Below are 22,066 nucleotides of genomic sequence, written 5' to 3'. Positions count from 1 at the left end.
AACCATATTGTGACATTTGAGCATTGGTAAAATAAATTATGAGTCCAAGAGCTTTTGTTTGTCTTGTTTTATTGTCTAATATTTTTGAGTAGACATATAAGGAATACCTCAGCCTGATATGGCCACAACATTTAATAAACGCCTCCTCTATGTTGTTAATCTGAGGCACTCTGTCTTCCCAACATTGTAGAAACAAGCATGACTACTTGTCCATAAGAGTGTGATTGGCTGGCGACCGATTTACAGTGTACTCCGCCTCTCTTGTAAAAAATAAAATAAATACATGCTAAGAGGAGAATCGTACATTATATAGCAATCGTAAAATTTCTGTCGCAATTAGATTTCATTCAGCCCTAATTTCGATTGTATTCATTTGAAAATGCCATTAGACACAACCAACATACTTTTATTGTACAGTCAAACCTCGGTTTTCGACCACAATCCGTTCCAGAAGGCAGTTCGAGAAGTGAATCGGTCGAATTCCGAATCTATTTTTCCCATTACAAATAATGGAAAAAAATTTAATCCGTTCCAAGACAAAAAAACCCCGCCTTTTTTAAGCATTTTTTCATTTGCGCATTTTTGTCCGATCGCACAACTGCACCGCTCTGGTCGCATTATTGTGAGAGAGCAGTCGCTGAAATTTAGAAAATATTTTTAACGCCCTGATGTACTTTCCAAATTTTAAGTGGACCTCCGTGCGCAGGGAGCTTAATTTGGTCCGGTCGCGCAACCGCAACACGCCGGGCGCTCACTTTCGCATTGCTTTAAGAGCGTCTTTGTGTTTTAGGATGGCTTTACTGCTCCCACTTGCTTTCTTTGGAGGCATGATTAGGGGGGAATATAATCCTAAAAGTAACGAAAATACAATAAGGAACTGAGTCAGTCGGCATCCGGGCCGCGCGCGCGGGTTTTCTTGGGTCCTTTCGGCTCATCTCGCGAGGTTCAGCCTCCGAATTTTGTTCGACAACCGAAGCAGAAAAATCTCGAATCTTTCGTTTGAATTCCGATTTGTTCGAGAACCCGGACGTTCGAAAGCCGAGGTTTGACTGTACACGGCTTCATTCCATAAATAATTTAAGATAAACCTAACAAGTCAACGAGTGGCTGTCATCAATCAGTCCATTCATAACATAAACAACATTCAAATATCTCAATGTTAATAATCATATTTTGGTCAGAAGATGAAGTGCAAGGTTTATAAATAAATTATATTATCTGCGTACTGCATTGTCATTCAAAGTTGCCTGCAACATTACATTAACAGTTTTAAATACCACCCGTTAAAACGGCAAATGATCCCTTCATGATAAAATATTGACGTTTCTCTATGGGAAGTTTTTTTTGTGCAATTTCTTTGTATCAAGTACTGGACAACCAACTCCTCAGAAGTGCGCACACATTCTCCTGTCTTGGCAGGAGATCAAGTTGCTTCCGCATGCCTGTGTGAACGTATCGCTCACTTTCATGATCATATCTCCGTAGTACATCATATACGCCGGAAAAAATAATATTCGTAACAAACTGGGAAAAGGAAATATCATGAGGCCTGGGATGGTCCTCTACCGTGTTTGTATTGCTAACGATATGCATGCGTTCATTCGTCCTTCTTCTGCACCAGTCCACTCTCGGCCCTCAGGGCTTGGCTGTTGGCTGAAATGAAGTTGATCCAGTGCTTCACATCCTCGCCCAGCAGAGGACATTGGATCTGGTGACACACAAAAAACGAGACTCAGGCAAACAACCATGATTTCATTCTATATAAATGTATTGAGGTCATTACACATGCCCATACTGTTCCAATTTCAGCCTATCCAACAGTTTCAGTGTGGCCCACAATGTGTCACTCACCTTCTTTTTGCAGACAAACTCAACAATCTCCTCAGGGCTGCTGTGCACCACATTCTGCCTGCAGAGCAACACAGCAGACACAAAGCCGTCCTTCTTGGACACGAAGCGCTGCTCCAGGTAGAAGGCCTTGTCGTCCCAGCCCAGCACTCTGGTGCGGATCTCAAACGTCTCGGCAAACGCCAAGGAACGCCGGTAGCGGATGGTGGAGGCCCCGATCACCATCTTAGCCCCCATCCTGCACAAGGCCATGAAGAGCCCATTGCGCATGTAGTGGTGGAAACGGGCAAAGTCACACTCGCGCAGGTAGCGCGAGTTGTTCATGTGGCCCTTGTAGTCCACGTCATGAGGGAGGACCACGCCGTCGACGCGTTGCTCTGCCAGCACATCATCTATGCGTGGCTGGAACAAGGATTGGATCATCACTTGCACTGCCCGCAGGAAATACCACACGTCCACAGTGCAGAAGAGCACCAGGAGGCCTAGCAGCAGCAGCAACAGCAGCATGTCTCTGAATGGACAAAAAAAAACACAAAGAAAACAGAAAAAGGACTGAATGATGGATGGGATCATAGAAACATTGGCAACATTAACAGTAGCCTTTTTTTAAACAATAATTAAAAACAATACTGGGTAAAATGTTGGAAGAAAACGCAAAAACATGAAATAAAAAAATTAAAAAGATAAAAAATACAAATATTTCAAAAAAGCAAAAATATTCTTGGCTAAATAGATATGAAAAAAATATAATCACATTACAAAACAAACATCAAATATATGTAGTGATTAAAATCGATTAAAATCTATATACTTTCTTTTTTATTTAAAAAGAAATTACAGAAATTATATACCAGGGACGGGCACGCCGTCATCCGCCCACTAGGAGTAGTCTTTGATCATTATCATTATTATTATTATTAAATGTTAACGTTGCTGAGCCGGGAAGTAATAACAATGTTACCCACAAGATGGCAGAATTCGAGCACCAGCGCCTCCAACTCTGAGGTTGTATTATTTAATGTGAACAACCAACGATTATTTTTTACCACAGCGTTGACATGTCGTTTGAGGTGCATGAGGGGTTCACAAATTTGTGTCCTCTAAAAGCGTGGACGTATTCAACGTTTTTTTTAATATTGTAAACAAACATGCATGGCGAGTGACGACTTAATTCGACTCACCTTAACAGCACAGACTTCCATATGACTATTCATGTAGTCCATTTTCATAATCATATCTAAGTCCGTGCTTTATGGAGAGGATCAACGACTGGTCTAAACTGCAGTGTTCACGCAGGTGACAAATTTTGAATAGAATTTATTCGTTTCAATATGGTACAGAATATTCAAATGCAAAGGGCCCGTTTTTTTATTTGAGCAAACTCTTTTCCATATGCATTTAAATGCTCTTCTGCAAACTGGTTCAATAAAAAACATGCACATATCTTATCCTTAATAAAATGGCATTTTTTGTCATACATGTTTAAAAAATGGGCGTTCCTAAATGGCCTCCTGGAACACTGACGGAAATTGTGTCACAATCAGTCGTTTAAGTTCCCCATCCCTATAATTAAATTAATGAGAAATGATCAACATAAAAAAAAATTAGATTTTCACTAAAGTCTATAAACGGTACAACAATTGCACATCTATATTCCTGCAAATTGACAAATATTAGAATTTTTAAATGTCGCATCAACGAATTTGTACTCCACCTGCTATCTTTTGGATCTAACTCCCGCAACAGTGACGCATTATTAACGTAGACGAACGTGTCGCTGCTCGCTTAAAAAATTTAAAGCCATTCAGTTCAACCTTGAGAGGACAGTCCGATGCTCTGGCTTTGGATAGTTAGCTACCTAGCTTGGCTGAGCTGAACTGCATAAGCGATCACGACTCCCCCCTGCTAATCCGTAATAAAGCATGTGTTGCAGAAATGTTCCGATTTTAGTCTTCACCGGCTTCTCCTTTGATAATTTTAAGGCATCAAACGACTCACCGTGAGTTGCTAAGGGAGCACTACCATCTGCTGCGATGAGACCAAGAAACCGGTGTTCTGCTCGAGGGTACAGGCAGCGTATCAGCATTATTTCCGGGTTTGTGACGTCAAGAGACAAGGCAGGAACTTGGTTCCGCACTTGCATTACCCAATTGCTGCCCCTAGTTTTTATTTTTATTTGTTCTTTAACTCATCAAATACGCCTGCTACTTGTTATGTTCTAGCGCTTGTAAATGAAATTGGTTTGCGTCATTAAAACAAAAACTTCGCTTCCTCATTTTCCACCAATCACACACCACTCTTGCGTGGTACTCCTTCATGGGCCTTTCGGAATTTAGATACAACGTATCTTTTTGAGCTGACTGGTTACAATGTTCAATTTCAGACATAACCTTTTGTCCCACACGTTAATATTTAATACTGCCACAAACACAAATCCAACCCTGTAGCCCCCTTTGCCTGGCCCAGACCAGAAACACTGAGCGCGGTTTAATTTCTTTTTTTTTTTTTATTACTCACCATTTAGCCTCTTCCATGATGTAAACCCTTTCTCCGAAGGCGCCCATTACGATGACAACACGTGAATGTTTCGCAAATTACGTGATGTCCTTAAACTAGCGTCTTCGAGGACTACCTATCTGCATTCCTCACTGAGGAGTTGGCGCCTTTGCAAGATAACACGTAGCTGTGATAACTTTGATATCATGCTAGTGAACTAATACCCCTTAAAGATAAAAGTAAATTGTCATTTCATAGTACGTAATGCCTCAGGCCGTAATCATTCACCTTATAAGGTTAAACGATGATGTCATCCGTGTTATGGTTTACAGTGTAAGTGCAGTACTTCTAAAAATGACACACTTCTTAATTTTTTTCTCTCTTCCATTTTAACCATCAACTGCCTTGATTTGAGGTTTGAATCATTGTACTCAGATGCAAAAAGGCAACTTTAATTCACAGATTTATAAGTTATCCTCATGACAAAAATAACAAATAGTGATCCCCCATACAATCACAGATTAGCATTCATAAATTGATTTCTTTTTGTACTTAGGCCAAAGTAATCTAAGTATTACGTTGGCATTGCCTGGTGTTATCTTGATGTTGCTGTTTGGTTAAAGTAATTCCAGGGTTTTTCTTCACGGACCTTGAATGCCTCTCATGTGTTGTTGGAAGTGAAACAAAGAATGTTCCTGCTTCTTTTCCCCTGCTATTAAGTGACTTAGGCTAGTATTGATGAGCCTCGTGTGAATGTGGTTTGTTTGTAACTACAGAATATAGCCTTCATGTAGCATGATTGTGTACATGCTAGATGCATGATATCTGCTTTGCTGTCATCTTGTAGCATCTATCTATAATCTTGTGCAATCCCCTTTCTAGAGGGACATTAATTATTCACAGGTTTTCGCTATTCATTGCAGGCCCTGGTCCCTGTCCTTTGTGAATTGCGACTTCCCTAATAACTTCTAATGTCTTTGCTTATTTATCTTTCTCCATGAGGCCGCTCTCTGCTCTGAGGTGCTGACTGCTGGTTGAGATGAAGTTGAGCCAGTGCTGGAGGTCCTCTGGGAATTCGGGACGCTCCACCTGAACGAACCAACGCTCAAGTTAAATCCTTCTGAATCGGACAAATGATCCTGTTGACATCTTACCTTCCGCTTGCAAAGATACTGCATGATACTGTCTGGGCTACTACGTAGGACAGTCTGCTTGCAGTACATGACGGCGCACACAAGCTCATCTTTGCTCGACACGAACCTCTGCTCCAGGAAGAAGGCTTTGTCGTCCCATGTCACCACCCGACTCCGCAGCTCGTATGCCTCACCGATATAAAGTGGACGGCGGTAGCGGATAGTGGTCGCCCCCACCACCATGGAAGCCTTGAGGGCCCGAAGTGCCTTGAAGACGCCGTTGCGCATGTACAGTGAGAAGCGGCCAAAGTCGCACTCACGCAGATAGCGGGCGTTGTTCATGTGACACATGTCGATGTCGCGTGGGGCCACCCAGCTGGTCATGACCTGCTCGCCTGTCACATCGCGCACGGGAGGCTGCAGCCAGGCGCGGATGACCACGGCAGCCGCCCGCACGAAGTACCACACGTCCAGGGTGCAGAAGAGAGCCAGCAAGGCGGCAAGCAGCAGCAGGAACCACATTTCTCTGGAGGTCAAAGCGGATCCATGTGATGATGATTAATAGAAAAGAAAATTGAGTTTTGAGATAGCCCAGCCAGAGTCTAGACCTAAAAGCAATTGGGGACCGGAAGGGGGACATGTGAAAGATTTCCTCAGTCTGACAAATTTGAGGGGGTTTTATCTCCCCCCCACACACACACATATAAAAAAATAGTGCCCTTTGAGATCATTTCTAAGTATTTTGTGGCCATATTAAGAAAATTGATTAGAGAAACACGCGCGCGTGATCCATCCATCCATTTTCTGAACCGCTTAGTCCCCACGGGGGTCGCGGGCGTGCTGGAGCCTATCCCAGCCGTCATCGGGCAGTAGGCAGGAGACACCCTGAACCGGTTGCCAGCCAATCGCAGGACACACAGAGGCAAACAACCATTTGCACTCGCACTACACTTAGGGACAATTTGGAGTCTTCAATCGGCCTACCAAGCATGTTTTTGGGATGTGGGAGGAAACCGGAGTGCCCGGAGAAAACCCACGCGGGCCCGGGGAGAACATGCAAACTCCACACAGGGAGGGCCGGAGGTGGAATCGAACCGCACCCTCCTGTGAGGCGGACGTGCTACCCAGTGCCCCACCGAGCCGCCCGCGCGTGATTAAAAATGTAATTAAAGAAAAATCACAGCGGAACAGATTCGTGTATTTTTACTTATGCGTATGAGGTCTCAGTAATACTAATTACTAAGAGCTAAATAAATAAACTCAACTTGCCTCGTGAAAAATTCAGCTATTAGTTTATGCGTAGAATAACATGACATGTTGGAAGGGAAAACGGGTCTTGCAAGACCAACAAGTGTACTTTATGCACAGCTGGAATTTCAAGCAAAGCAGATCTCAATGTGCCAAATGCGCCACACGAGACCTACATATGTTTTCAATACAACAGCTTCAACTACCCACGAGCTCGCTAACTCTGGAGAGAGTAGTAAACTTGAAGAAGAAACTCACCTGTGTGTCTTTGGTGGAGCGCAACCTTAGAAAGTCATACTTTAGGGGGAGTAAACAATCCAGTGTCAAGAGGGCAACTTTCGATGGTACCTTTCAAAACAAAAGCTCTGAACAAACTGACGTTGAGAGAAAGCGCCGAGAAACAGCAAAGTAGGAAAAACTCACCGATGGTGGTTGAAAATAATCTCGATTAAGGCTATGAAATATTGAGAGTTTGATGTTGTGATTGAGTGTCATTATTATTACTTGTTTTTTCACTTCCGGATTTAACGGCCCGGGTGTGACGCAACGAACAAGAGCGGCGGCGATTGGTTAATTAGTGCAGTTGGCTCAAATGTTTAAAAATGAGAAAAAAATAATAATTATCCCTTCCCCCCATTTCCCCCCAAATATCCAGTAAATTATTTTGCTTTTTATTCATTTTGATTTGAGTGATTTGTGAAAGATGTTGTAATTTGGTTAGTAGAGCCAGCACCGAATTCTGGGAGGACAATTTTTCTTCTTCGTAAACACATTTGTAGGGAACCAAACATGAACGAAAACTTCCCAGATTATGCACATGCACCAGGGCTAGCGAACACTTTGATATTTTAAACTCGCCATACATTAGTACAATGAAATGGGTCTGTAGCGCTCCTCATACCAGAGTGAACTTCCAGAAGAAAAGTCTTGGATGATATCAGCGGGATGGCTGAGTAGTCATCCTTGCGGAAGTGACTGGGTTGTCAACACTTGTTCAAAAAACGATATCCATGTTTGCCTTGAGTTCACACACACGGACTACCACTGACGGACACACACAATGGCTTCTTTTCTATTGGCTCACATCTTGCCCACGCTTAACCTTGTTCTACTGTAACTGCAATCTTTCACTGCACAAAGTGTTTCAGATAACTTTCTTAAATTCATAAATCACCCAGGCTGGAGATACTGTGTGGGGAAGAAGGGTGAGCTATCTGCGGTGGTGAGAAGACGCCAGAGGAAATCTGAGTCATCTTCCTCCAAGCGCGAAGGCTCCATCACCACCGGGTCACTGGCAGTGGTCTTAAGGCGGACTTTTCTGTGTCGAGACGCTGTCGTGGCACTTTTATGCTGATGGGAAGTCCTTGAGGTGTTCTCCAAAGTGTCAATTGGCTTTAGAGAGCCACAAAAGTTCACGTGAGGTGGAGCGGAGGGAGGATGTGGCATTCGGAAAGAGGTAGAAGTTAATGTGTACAAGGTTTTATCAGAGTTCTTTTGTCCTGTTGACAGTCTGCACCTGAGCACAACAGCGATGGGAAGAAAAAAAACACAAATAGACATCAATGAAGTATTTATTTAGGTAAAAAAGTAGCCGTGGGTATAGGAAGTGATCACATAAGTCTGATGTCCTTAAGATGATCATGATAACAGGGTATACTGCAGGCTTGAACTTAGGACTTTTAAAGACCTCTTCTGTTAAATTTAATGTCTCTCCTTCACTAGGAATGGGAGAGATGGGATGTATTACTATTGAAGCAAAAATGACTACTTCCTATACCCACAATCGCCAATACTTACCTATAGGTTGGCCTCACCGGTTTCTCTGCCACATGCAAGGGAGGCGAGGGGTAAAGCTCAAAGTCTTTTTGAATAGCCCCTCTTAGTTCTTTCAATTCTAAAAAAAAAAAAAAGAAGTTCAGAGCATTACAATTATTTTTTTCACCGTACATGAGACTCAATCCAAGCTAATAGCGTCAATGCGCCCCTAGATGGTAGCATTGGTCCAAATATTTCTCCAGCACGAACCTGCAAGGGTTGGTTCACTATTGACCCCCTCAGCCTCACTCCTGCACTGCTTTTTGATCATTTCCTGAAAATCACACAGTGTAAATGTTTTGTTAATTGCACACACAGCAGTATGATCTGTGACTACAGAAGACAGTAGTATATAGTATAGTACTACATGATAAATATACTAAAGTGATCCGAGGTCTTTGGAAAGAGCAAGAGGAAGCTAATGGGCTAAAAATAACAAACAGGGAGACAGGAGAGGAATTTATGCATGTGACCACTAAACGCTTAAACAGAAGTATTCCATCATAATTTTCGCTCAAAAAGTCACGGTCAGACAGCAAACTCTTCAAATATAGAAATCTGAATAAAAAAACACAATATATTTTTTCCCTAGTGGCACTCGCTTTGGGTACATCTTGCCTCAATAACTCATAAACCGGACAAGTACGTCAACATGACAGTCGTTTGTTGCCTTTAGCTAGCGGGGGTCGGAAGCATGTAACAATGCAGTCACGTGAGGCACCAGAGAAAAAAAATACATACTTTTTACATTATGAATTGATGCTGGTCTCACATGGCTCACAGCAATACAGTAAATACGACTCCTGACCACACATAGTTGAAGGCTTTTGGGATTAAAAGAAAAGAGGATTAAAGATCAACTTCATCCTTTCTTACCTGTATGTGCTGTACTTTTGCTTTCAGTGCGGTACATTCTTCAGTTAGGATAGACCTGCAAATGTTTACAATGGTAGTTTAGCTTGAAAAAAAAATGGGTAGGTAGCAGGTACAGGTAATACAGGTACTGGGTACAGTACTGTGCATGTGTTGGCCACCTAGGGGCAGTGCGGTGCCATGCATTCGCTAAGTATACGCTGATAATGGAGAAGAAATTTGCAATTGAGCTCGATTACCGTATTTTCCGCCCTATAAGGCGCACCGGGGTATAAGGCGCACCTTCAATGAACAGCCCATTTTAAAACTTTGTCCATATATAAGGCGCACCGGCCTATAAGGCGCATAAAATAGAAGCTTTACTGCAACAAACTGAAGTTGACTAGGGTTGCGGTATGCACCCACTAGCCAATAACCAACGAGCCCTCTGTAAACAATCGCGTTTCTCAAACAATCTCCTATAAAATGATTGGAACTGACTAAAGTTCAATCTAACGCATTGGTACTACTTACCTATGTTTCCCTTCCATATCGATCCGTAGAATTACTCGAAACATGAACAGAGCAGCCTATTTTGACATGAAATAGCCTCGCGCGTATAGCAGCTATCGTTATAGCATTAGCCATCCGCAAAAACCAATGACCCTGAGCTCGCAATCTAGCATGAGCCTCAGCAAAGTGTAAACAAACAATCGCGTCTCTCAAACGAGCTCCTATAAAATGATCAGAACTGACTAAAGTTCGATCTAACGCATTGGTACTACTTACCTATGTTTCCCTTCTATATCGATCCGTAGATTTACTCGAAACATTAACGGAGCATCCTATTTTGAAATGAAATAGCCTCGCGGGTACAACAGCTATTCGGTGACGCCCCCTGACTACAGTTACCGTAATGCTGGGAAGCGATGCGACCTTGTAATTTACTAGTCGTACTAAAACGTACTAAAACATTTTGGCAGAGCACTGTGTACAACCAGTATGGATCAACAAATTCATCACTTGATCCATATATAAGGTGCACCGGGCTATAAAGCGCACTGTTGACTTTTGATAAAAATTTAGGTTTTTAGGTGCGCCTTATAGGGCGGAAAATACGGTACTATGGAGTAGAAATTTGCAATTGAGCTCGATTACTATAGCAATTTTTTTACAGCTTGGGAAGAATATGTACCTTTGTTACTTTTTGTGTATGAGTTACCAAAGTGTTTGCGTGTGTGTGAATTGTTATTTGAAGGGCTGTCACCCCAGGATATTGATGCTAATGTCCTGTTAGCATGTCTATGGGATTTTACATTGACTTTAGCATCAGTGCTGGTGATACTTTTAAAATGAAACCTTTCTTGATGCAAATGATTAGCGCCGATAATTATGCATTAATGTGGTGTGTGTGCGTGCGTGCGTGTGTGTGTGTGTGGGTGCGAGTGCCTGCTTCAGTAGATTCAACCACAAAATTATAGAAATGGGTAGGAAGGTGTCTAAGTAGATCATCAGGGGAGGTAAGAAGGTATTTTTGCAGTAAGGCATTGAGGTAGATACGTCATTTAGATGACTAGACTAAAGACATTCTGCGGTTGTTTTTCATCAGAAATCCATGGAGACAAAAGCTACAATCTAGGTCAAGAAGGAAACTGCAGGTCCCCAGTCACACTATAAATGAGTCTCTATTAAAAAGTTGCACACAGGCAGGTGAAGACAGCCTAACAAAGCAAGGACAAATACAGTAAGTCGTTTTCCCGAGGAAGCGGTCGTCCTTCTCTAGTTACATAAGCACGTTTCCTGTCTAGGGTCCAGCTCTGGATGCACTTTTCTCACAATGGACTCTTTTGTTCTGCTCAAGTCAGGGAATGGAGGAGAGAAAGAGAGGGAGGGAGAAAAGAGAGGGGGGAACAGGCTCACTTCCAAGGTAGCCTCATTGACCGCACTGCTACACGCGGGATGGAGGAAGAAAAGGAAGGATGGAGAGTGAAGGAGGCGAGAAAAGGGGAAATGCTGTCTGGGACAGCTGTGGGGAGAATTGAGGCAAAAAAATGGGTTGACACTCTGCTCGGTTTTTAACAAGCAATTAAGTCCAATAAAAATAAAAACACAAGATGCTTTAACTTAATGTTTTCCTGACTCTTCCAAACATCAGTCTTACATTTACCATCTACACAACGTAAAACTACAATTTCCAAGATGTAACAGATATGCAGCATGAGAAAATCAAAGTGTTGAAAATATTTGGGCTTAGTATTTTTTTTCTCAATGCATTTCAATTGGTGTAAATTATATGCAAATTCTCATTATTCAGGTGCCGGTCCAGCATGAAGCTAATGATGTTTAGGCAGCACAAGAAAAAACACACTGCGCTGACCTTCTGTGGTCATGTCAGGACTGTTTATAACTCAAAAATAATGAGTAGTCCAAAGTAAATTTTCTTCCACTTTATTGCTTTCTTAAGGGCGAACTACTTTGCGACTTACTTTAGATGTTGAACCACGCTGTTGATGTCGATGATATTCAGCTTGTCCTTCATCGCTTCAATCTCTCCTTCGATGCTCAACTGGTTGGAAGAGAGTGAGCTTCCAGACACAAACGCAAAGGTAAGGTGAGAGTTACATAGTGAGAGGTATTGTACGGCAGTGTCCCTCGACCACACCTGAGTTCATCTTTGGGCTTGTTGATGTCAAGGCGACCCAGGGCAAAGTTTACAGTCTTGGCGTTGTAACGACTTAAGAACTCCTCATCGTGTCTGCAACGACAAGACAACATCTGCTACTGCATGGTGCAGCAAGGCTCTCAAAACAATCATCTAGAATCCCGGCCATGATTACGAACCTTGTAAACATTAACATGAACCTTAGAATGGAAAAGTTGAACAGTGGCATCATGTATCAGGAAACTCCGTGAGGGAGGAAAACAAAGTAACTAAAGCAGGCGGCCACAGGCGGGCCAACAGCCTGCTTGGTTTTATTGTCCCTGCATTAGAGAAAATGAGTGTTTTCTACCCGTAGACAAATCACGCAGATGCTGACTGGTGTGTGTGTGTGAGAGAGAGAGAGAGAGAGAGAGAGAGAGAGAGAGAGAGAGAGCAAGAGAGAGAGAGAGAGAGAGAGAGAAAGGATCGCTGGCTGGCTCGGGCATCAGGACCACACAGGAGGAGTCCAATAAGATAAATCAGTTGACTTTTATAAGGCACCCCCCGCATACACTCTCATAGAAATGGCTCCAATCACAATAAAAAAATGTGACATTTGCCGCCCACTGCTCCCGCGGGCATGACGTCAAGCAACTCAGTGGTGTTAGCCTTTGCCCCAACTGCTACTGGGAAGCAGTCCGGGTAATTATATTGCGCCTCTATACAACATATAGGCCCCACCAGAAAAAGATTATTAACGCTGGAAGATTTGCTTGCATTGCTTGATGCTTTTGCAACAACAGAATATTGAACTGACCTTAATGGCAAAAATAAATGAAACACTACTATCCAATATGGGTCAGTTTTACCAACATTTCTCAGTTTATGAATCTGAGTGTGTACTTATAGACACACACAAAGATGTACAGTGATACTAGTAAAAAAAAAGAAAAAGATCAAATGGGAGACAAGATCTGTGCTGGCACAGCCTATGGGGCATCACTATATTCTGGCAAAGATTCCCACAGTAAATAACAATGAACTAGATTTTCCCCCAGTCAATGGGGACTTTATATAATTTCAGTCTTGGAAGTGCACAAAGCTGTCTGGAACCATGTGGCGGAGTAAGTCTTTATTTTATAGTGGAAAAAAAATGACACTGAAACTATTTTGAAAGTAACTTCTGAAAATCCAAGAAGATCTGCTGAACCTTGAATTGGTAAGTGCTTCAGGGCAAAACTTTTTTTTAAAACTGAAAATAGGTTAAAAATGCCAAGCAAGAGTACATTATAGAGACAAACAACAATTCACGTTCACTTTTATAGAAAAATTGAGAGCCTATAATGCACCTAAGAATCGTGTTGCTGAGGTTTCCTCCATTTCAGACATGACCATAATGAGGAAAAACACTATTGGAAAAAAAAAAAAAGCATGGATGGATGAATGATAGACAGATCAATTAAAAAAAAGTTATGTCCTCAATTGAAAAACTGAATGGACACAGTTAAAAAAAAAAAAAAAGGAAAAAGCAATAGGAAGGAAGTCAGGCAATTGACAGGTAATAAATAGTCGCACAACGAGTAAAAGGAAAAAGAGAGAACAATATGTTGGGCTATTCAAGAAGTGGTACACAGGGCAACATTCCTGCCAGCAACAATTTAGTTGCCAGGAGAATTACTAACACGCACAAGCAAATACACACACACACCGAGCAGGTTTACGACTCTCTTCTATGTTTCCCAATAAAAGCCATTTGCTTGCCAAGAACTAGTTGCCCGTCGAATGCCCTGACATTACTGCGAGAAATTAAAAAGTAAACAGCAATTAGGATGTTTTATAACCACTCCTTAGATTTTTACAACACTGATAACAATGCCTTCATAAAAAATAAAAGAAAGAAAATAAAAGACCCATAGTATCAAGGATGTCAGTGTGAGCACTTAAAAAAGCTACACCAAACGTTTCTTCACTTATCACAGCCGAACACCATTTTGAAGATGTGTTTTTAGCCGGCCACTTAGCGCATACCCGTATTTTCAATCCAATAAATTAACATGACGCATCTAAATCCCAGCGCTATGCTACGCTTTAGTAAGTGACTTATTGTATAGCAACAACTTTGCTCTTACACTTTGTGTCTCCTTTGCGAGTAAGAAAAAAGCAAAGTGTAGAGTCTATATTGTTGAAAAATCCACAGTGGTCACAGAAATAACTGCTGGGGAGAATAAAGTCTGCCCATAAAAATATTGACAGTCTACAAATGGAGGACATTTTTTTGGGACTTAGGTTTTTTTTTTTTTTCCGCAAGCCACTTGAATTCTCAACTGTATGGAACTATGTCTACTGTGAACATTGAGGGACTCTGTTATGTTCTAGAGATGATTTGCTACATTTGGCACAAGGTGCTTTGGATATGTGCACCATACGATAATGTCTCAAGGCAGTCTCGTGGCGAAATATTTCTCATTCATGGGTCTGTAAAACTAAATAATTTAGTTAAATATTGTTTGGATTAAAGTGGAAAAAAATGTGAGCAGATTCTACATAAGAACAACTGTGTAGGAAAAACTATGTGTCTTTGATCAATTTAGTAAAGTTAAATAAAACAGAAACTAAAATGAAAAGTGGAAAAAAAAAGAATAGTCACCTAATGTCATTATTCCTATATGTTACCAATATAAAGAAGATCACAGGAAATAAATTTTCAATTTTTTTTGTGTGAAAAGAGGCCGCTTGTGAGTGACAATGTGCACCAACCTTCCCTCCCTGAGGAATTTCTCTTGGAGATTCTCCAGCAGCATCCTGACCTCGGCCCTCACCAGCTCCTTGATCACCGGCGGGTCGGCCAGGGGGCCCTTTGGACGGGAGAACTGGGCCCCACCCTGTTGGCTGTCCTGCCATATTTTGTACCACATGACTGCCTGTGAGAGCGAGCACACAGTGACGAGCGACGTTGGCATCCATCAATCAGCACAAATCCAATGGCTTCAGTACTCTCAGTATTGTAGTTAACTGATAGATAAAAAAGACAATAATTACATCTGTAAAGCAATCGTAGACTAATTAGTCACTCGTGTGAGCTAAGATGGAGCCCGAATCAGTCAATAAAACCAGTTCCGATGTAACGACTTGTGCTTTGGAAACAAATCTTTTGTCAATCATGCCAGACCCCTTTCACATGAGAGAAACACATGTTTGTGTGTTCAGCTTTGACAGCGCACACATCAACACATGGCCCGTGATTGCGGCTTCCTTGGCTGTAGAGCCGAGTGTTTATGTTAAAGGCTTCATGGCTCAAAGGCTGACGAGTGAATTTTGCTTCGCCCTCTACCTCCTTCCTTCCTTCTGCAGCAAAACAGTTGATCTAACGCAGGAGCTATTTTAAGGGGAGAGCTGTAATAGGTTTGTGAATATTATTTTTGTCCGCAGTGGGATAATTAGAAGGGAGCAAGAAAGTAGTCTCTCCCAAGCAAATCAAAGCGCGACATACATTGTGGAACTTGGACGGAGGGGAGGAGCTGCTCGATATCTTTCACGCCAGTACAAGGCTGCAGTCACAGGCAGAGCATCCATGAATCGATTTTTTATAATGTTGTCTGCCAATTAAAATTAGATTGTTAACCATCGGCTCGCTGTACCTTTCTCATGATTGCATGATTATTTTTTTAAGATATTTCCAACAGCATTCTCGAGGACAGTGTTTGACCCTGAGTAGGAAATTTTTTTTCCTGCGCCGGCCATCACCTCACATTGTCTGTGCTAAACAACATGTACACAATTCTCTCAACAACAACATTTGAGTTTTCCATTCTTATCAAGAGAGGAGGATGAGCCTCTTTTATGCTGTCATGCCGCCCCCCTGACTCGCTGAGCCACTCTCTGTATTCATGCGTGTCTATGTATGTGTGTGTGTGTGTAAGCGTGTATGATTTGCATATGAACTGATTCCCCCTGCATCGTTCTAATTTGATTTCCGTTCTCCAGGCCTTTAATCGTCGCCAATTATCGTCTTTTGCATGTGAAAGGCCATTAAATTTGATTATATAATTGAGAATCTAATATGCCTCTGATTGTGTGTGCGCGAGCGCCAGGACTATTCAGTATGGCATTTTTCATTATAGTTAGCTTTGTTTTTTTGACTGTTGGTTTTTAAATTCAGTTCATTTCAACCAGATTTTACAGAGGTTTTTTTAAAATGCTTTTTTTGCCGAGTTTGTATTAGTTTTTTCATGGATTATTTGTCGAGTGCTTGATAGAAAAGGTCAATAATTAAACATCTGATCATGTATTGGTTGTTTATTTATCCGGGTTGTTTCTCAAGCCAGTTGGTGCGCTGACTGCCGAGAGACGATAACATTAATCAACAGATGGAGGCGAGCGGATGGCAGAAAGCACAAAAGTAAAAAAAAAGAAAAAGATACCCAGAGACACACAAGACGTGTCTGGTGTTTGGAATGAGACTTTTTTTTTATGCCTCACAGGGAGAGGAAATATTCTTTTGAAGGGGAAATCTATCACAATCCTCAACATCACACAGGGGCCACATATTAAGTTGTATGAGGGCGATGACTTTTTTTTTTTCATAACATTTAAGAGTTGCTTGTTTTTCACCTATCTCTCTCGTTTTTGTGTTGATCACCCCACTTTAGATGTTTGTAGACAGGGGGTGGGAGCAAAACCTTGAGACTGGAATGCACCGGCCGTACGGGAGTTCTCCCAAATTTTCCAACGGCCAGCATACTTTTTTTGCTCACTAAAGATGACTTTGTAATTCGTGCATCAGATCCCTGAGCACTTCTCTCATATTTATATTTTGACTTCATTCTAGCAGCATTAAGCAATTGGCCTCGCTGTTCTAATACTTTTGCAAAAATTAGTTTTCTAAGCACTTGTGGGTTAAATGCTTTTGCGCGTTTTATAACAGCAATTCTGAGGCGTGATTTGTTCTTAGAGTTTCATGGTTGGCTAGATCAAATATGATCGTAGGTTCACCACCCCAGCTCTGGCAGTTTGCAATTTTCGGTTCCTCAAAGGAAAAGAGGGGTCTTTTGCTTTGATCCATCATCCGAAGTGACCCCAACCCACTTATATCAAGACTTGTCATCAGTACAGCAAATCAGTCTTGAGTGGGGTCGACAAGCCAAAGCTGAGGGAGAGTTCAGCGGACCCTTGTGTAAATATTGATGTCTGGCCGGCTTACATTTGGATGGCGGTGCCACTTTTAACCTAGTTTGGCTTTTATTAGGCAGTCTGGGACTTGTAATTGCTGAGTATAAGCGACTCAACGAAGCTTCTTGCAAAAGTGTTTTTTTTTCCCTTTTACTTTTACTGCTGAGGTGTGTAAAGGTTGATTCACTTGGAGAAGGAATCTTGTTAAAAAACAGACACATATTCTCGAAGGACGATAAATAATTTGCCTTTTTTTTTAAACTATAGTGCTCTAACAGAATTTATGGTGACAAAAAAAAGCGCTCTGGCTGTTCACTACATTAGAAGCAATTTTAATTTTCTTTACAGCATATCATTATTAGTGTCACAGGTGAGCTGGAGCATAACCGAGCATGGAAATGTTTCCTCTGTGTAGTTTAATTTTATTTTAGTTTTATTAGGACAGAATGGAATGCATTTGTTGCAATTGTATGGTGCAGAAGGAAAGAAAATAGAATCCAAAATAATTCAGATGTGACATTCTATCATAGTCAACACATGTTCGTTGGGAATGTTAATGTGGTATTTAATAAAGCAAGATTTTGTCACAGTATGAGCTTGGAACAATTCATCGGTACCTTCAGATACGAGTTTAATTGAGATGTCTTGATTTCTCTTAGCTTATCGGTACGGCACTAACATTAGCTGTTCATCGCAGAGGATAATGAATATGTGACTGTGAGCCCTGTTATGTTATTTATCTGCACGTCTTGCTGCACAATTTTTAAAAATTCTTATCACCTCTGCGTGTAGCTCTGTGTACGTGTCAACCAGCGAGGAGCCCAGCGTGGCATGAATCTTGGGCATCTCAGATCTTGGGACATGCTCAATAATCAGGCTCCACAGAGACGGACCCGGGGACCAAGGTTGGTTCCCGCTGGTAGACTGCATGTGGGTGGCAGTCTGTGGCTGAAGAAGAAAGAAAAACTTCATGTTATATGAGTAAAGTTACATGCATTGATGGAAGGGATTTAATCATTCTTGAGCCTCTGCACTGTTTTGGTGTTTTACAGTATTTGTTGTCTTTATTTCTATGTTTGATTTTCACTTTGTGTACGGCATTTTTATGCAATTGCAGTTGTAATAAAAGTGCTCTATAAATGAAATTGAATTGAGTAGTGTTGACTGACAGGTAGCATACAGGGTAGCTAGCCAATGCTAACGACAAACTTGATCTTGGTGATGTGTCTGCAGGCACAGTTCATAACTTGACACAACCCCAAAAAAATATTTGAATGAATTGCAATGTATAATGTGTGTTTAGTCCATAGAGTATGAAAAAGTATTAAAAGACACCCACCGTCTATCTGCCCTGAGCACGACTCCGGTGGTATCCAACGTTAACATGTCGGTTGCTAAGGGGTGGAATCCTCGCGAGATCTCGTGATTGCGGCCTCAGGTGATTTCATGGCGAAAGATTTTTAGACCTCTAATACTTTCATATTACGTCAGACGCTGCCATCACTTTGATTGCGTCATTGTAAGGTAGGAGTGTGATAGAAGAGGGTTTAAAACGTGTTGAAAATGTTCACCAATGTCTCGCTCACGAATGGGGTGCACTTTGGGGAGGATACTCCCCGATTGCCTCCACCCACTTTTCCACCGACACTCCAGACATCAGGCAGTCTCTTGGTGGAGCAAAGCGTTGGAACAAAGTCAACCAGTTTTTGCAACAATGTGACAAATATTCCAAGCAGGGTAAAAAAAAATCAAAATCCACCCACCACTCAACCTTCCTGGACTACTCTCACAACTCTGATTGAAAACCATGTTGTCGAGCCAGCTCCTCTTGGCGGTGCTCCTGTGCGCCCAGGCCGTCTTGGGCTTCTCGGTGGTCGGCCAGCAGCAGCAGCCACCGCCGCAGGAGAGCACCTGCGAGGCCAACGGTAGTGTGTACTACTTAGGAGAGTGGTACTTCCTGGACTCGGACCAGTGCACTCAGTGCGAGTGCACGGCAGATGGCTCGGTGTGTTCCCGCACTGAGTGCACCAGCCTGCCGGCAGCGTGCATCCATGTGAGCCACTACCCCAGCGACTGCTGCCCCCGTTGCGAGAGAATCGGGTGCGAGTACCGGGGGGTGGTCTACGAACTGGGGCAAAACTTCCAGGTAAGCCTCAGAGCATCCTAGACCATGAAGTATCATCTTTCTTTTCTCCCTCTTCAAATAAGGTTTCTTTAACATTTTAAATGTCAAGATTGAGACTCAATTAATGTCTAATTCAATAAATTACCATTTAAAAAAACACCATGCATAAAACTGTCGATTGAATCGTTTTAAAATAATGTTAAATAGGTGTAAGGTATACGATAATTCAGTATCAATTATAACAAAAGTGAAAATGTTTTTTTACAATACGCCATTCAAAAATACAAAAAATCTAAATAGGCAAAGTAAGTTATAAAAGTGAATAAAAAAAACATTGTGTTTCCAAAGTAAGAAAATGAAAAGTGGAAACAAAAAATGACCATGCAAACTGGACCTACTTGCCACCTACCAGGAAATGGCGCCCCCTGTTGAAAGTGGGAGTCACCGGTCACTTCACTTGCATTATGATGCAGTATCATCCAGTGGTTCACAAATTGGAAAAAGTGTGAAAACTTCATCACTGTTGATTTATAACAGCATAGTATCTATTTAATAGTATTAACATGAAGATAAATGAAAAATGTAGCTTTTTTTATGGGGAGAAATTGTTAAGTCTGAGAGGCAAAGTGATGGACGCATTTATGAAAACAATAATGCTCAGGTATTCATTTCAACATCAGTTTTGGTGCTGTGTGTAAATCCTCTTGACTTGTGTGTTTCCTAGCCAACCGAATGTGAGCAGTGCACGTGCGACAGCGATGGCATCGCCCGCTGTTTAGTGGCCGACTGCGCGCCCCCACCGTGCGTCAACCCCGTGTACCAGCCCGGCAAGTGCTGCCCCGAGTGCAAGGAGGGTGAGAGTCCACAGCCATTTTTTTAAATGTGACATGAAAGATGACCAGCAAAAACAAGACTCGGAGTGATGTCTGGTGCAGTACCAAGTCTGACCTGTGAGAGGCAGCATGTTGCCACAGGGGGACAAAATATCACTAAACTTAACACAATAATTTACAGTGCCAAAATAACCCAATGGGAAAAAAAATCATGTTGGCCTTTGTTAATCAGAAGTTTGGGAAATATTCAGGTTTGACACAATTATCATATGTGTCAAGACCAATGATGTTATGCATAATTAATTGGCCATTTTACTCCCACCAGGTCCAAACTGCTACCTGGACTCATCCCGCAGCCGAGTGATTCCCGCCGGTGAGCCTGTCTGGGTGGACTCATGCACCAAGTGCCGTTGCCATGACGGCCAGGATGCGGGCTACTGGCAAGGCAACCGCCTGGCGACCTGCTCTCGCCTCAACAACTGCACGCCCGAGCAGTCTGAGACACAAAACTGAAATGACATGTCATCTTGACCAACGCGCCAAAGACTTTGATGCTGTTAATAAAAAAAAAAATAAATACAGGCTTTAGGGCAGGGGTGTCCAAACCTTTTGCAAGGAGGGCCAGATTTGATAAAGGGAAGGGGCCCCGGGGCCAATAGTTTTTTCGGACATTTTTTAACTACAAAAATTTCATGCAAATACACACTGTTATAAACCACATTTCAAGGTCCCAATTGTCTTGATTTTTTAAAGACAGATGTGAACAACTCTAAAAACACAAATTGTGGGCTTTCATTCATATCTGAAGAGTCAGATAACGTTGAATAAACTGTATGAAATACCTTAAATTTACATGAGTTGAAAATTATTTTTGCTTCATGAACATTTTAAACGGGAGTTACAAGTAATGCAAAGTTGTTATTACTAAAACTTAAAACAAGTGAATTTAGCTCTTGTCATTTACAATATCTTTCAGAAAGTAATAGTTTGTGTCACGTCTACAGGTTCATAACGTATTAACATGGCCACTTTGTAATATTTAATATTAATGAATATTTACTTTTGATTTACTTTTGACTCACAGTCCCGCGTGAAGAATCGCTGTTGTGATGCCAGTCCAGCTTGGAGGTGCTTCACTTAATCAGCGCGGTCACTCCCTGTTAGCTTGTCGTATGTGTTAGCATGTTTAGTCTGATACTGTCTCTTTAGGTTGAAATCCTTAAACAAGGCAACCGTCTCTTTAGAAATTAGACAAACCCAATTGCCGAGATTTTCAGTGAAGAAGTATTGTAATTCCCATTTCTCTTGAAAGCGACGGCCCTCAATATCAACTTTCCTCGTTTTCTTTGCAGTCGCCATGGAAGAAATTACCATCCCTATAGGAGGAATTATAGTTTCAAGTTTCATGATTTTTTTTTATTCAGTTTGACAGTGCAGGCGGGCCATAAATACATTATCAGATTGAAGCTGCGGGCCGTATGAAATCTGACCGGGGGCCGGATTTGTGCCGCGGGCCGGACTTAGGACATGACTGCTTTAGGGTAGAATTTTAGGATGGGCCTAAAATACACTCTCATAAACTCAAATTAAGTCATCAGGAAAGGTTACAGTGCATTTTAAGTCTGACATTTCATCTGAAACCCCAATATCCATCAGTTTTTCTAAATATGTAACCTCATTGTGTATCTTTTTGACGTATTTCCTATCCTGACAATTAAAGCCAAACTAAACTAGAAAGTCACTCAGGACTCACTGAAAATGATAAAAGCACACCAGGTTCAAGCGTTATTGAAAGCATGCGTACCAAAGATTTCACATCTAAGACATGGCTGCCATCTAGGGGTGATCGGTAATATAACAACTTAAAAAAAATGCCCATCCTGGTTGTAATCAATGCCCATGGCTA

General features: G+C 41.8%; 4 protein-coding genes across 5 annotated transcripts; 1 reads left to right on the top strand and 3 right to left on the bottom strand.

Moving 5' to 3' along the window:
- Positions 1-52: 52 nt before the first annotated feature.
- On the bottom strand, positions 53-4,096 carry LOC133165528 (protein THEM6-like). Its single transcript, XM_061295268.1, has 3 exons — positions 3,847-4,096; positions 1,852-2,359; positions 53-1,708 (listed from the first exon to the last, which is right to left on the bottom strand). Exons 2-3 carry the CDS (start codon positions 2,353-2,355, stop codon positions 1,598-1,600), a joined length of 615 nt encoding a protein of 204 aa, XP_061151252.1. The 5' UTR covers positions 2,356-2,359; positions 3,847-4,096; the 3' UTR covers positions 53-1,597.
- A 679-nt stretch (positions 4,097-4,775) lies between these two features.
- Positions 4,776-7,264, bottom strand: them6 (thioesterase superfamily member 6). Of its 2 annotated transcripts, none has more exons than XM_061295270.1 (4): positions 7,149-7,264; positions 6,984-7,073; positions 5,499-6,003; positions 4,776-5,433 (listed from the first exon to the last, which is right to left on the bottom strand). In XM_061295270.1, exons 3-4 carry the CDS (start codon positions 5,997-5,999, stop codon positions 5,326-5,328), a joined length of 609 nt encoding a protein of 202 aa, XP_061151254.1. In that variant the 5' UTR covers positions 6,000-6,003; positions 6,984-7,073; positions 7,149-7,264; the 3' UTR covers positions 4,776-5,325. The 2 variants fall into 2 exon arrangements, with proteins under 2 accessions (XP_061151254.1, XP_061151255.1); XM_061295271.1 differs by having other exon boundaries at positions 6,984-7,022; positions 7,149-7,230.
- Positions 7,265-7,380: 116 nt separating this feature from the next.
- Positions 7,381-18,713, bottom strand: ccdc24 (coiled-coil domain containing 24). The gene is made up of 9 exons (XM_061295266.1): positions 18,542-18,713; positions 17,983-18,150; positions 14,791-14,954; positions 12,055-12,147; positions 11,879-11,977; positions 9,417-9,471; positions 8,751-8,814; positions 8,523-8,619; positions 7,381-8,241 (listed from the first exon to the last, which is right to left on the bottom strand). Exons 2-9 carry the CDS (start codon positions 18,130-18,132, stop codon positions 7,896-7,898), a joined length of 1,068 nt encoding a protein of 355 aa, XP_061151250.1. The 5' UTR covers positions 18,133-18,150; positions 18,542-18,713; the 3' UTR covers positions 7,381-7,895.
- Positions 18,714-19,009: 296 nt separating this feature from the next.
- On the top strand, positions 19,010-21,012 carry zgc:113531 (uncharacterized protein LOC541359 homolog). Its single transcript, XM_061295267.1, has 3 exons — positions 19,010-19,348; positions 20,052-20,181; positions 20,486-21,012. Exons 1-3 carry the CDS (start codon positions 19,010-19,012, stop codon positions 20,671-20,673), a joined length of 657 nt encoding a protein of 218 aa, XP_061151251.1. The 3' UTR covers positions 20,674-21,012.
- Positions 21,013-22,066: the final 1,054 nt, after the last annotated feature.

Source organism: Syngnathus typhle, linkage group LG13 (assembly GCF_033458585.1).
Source record: "Syngnathus typhle isolate RoL2023-S1 ecotype Sweden linkage group LG13, RoL_Styp_1.0, whole genome shotgun sequence".
NCBI classification, from domain to species: Eukaryota; Metazoa; Chordata; class Actinopteri; order Syngnathiformes; family Syngnathidae; genus Syngnathus; species Syngnathus typhle.
The sequence above is the reverse complement of the archived record's forward strand: the minus strand, read 5'-3'. Positions and strand labels throughout refer to the sequence as shown.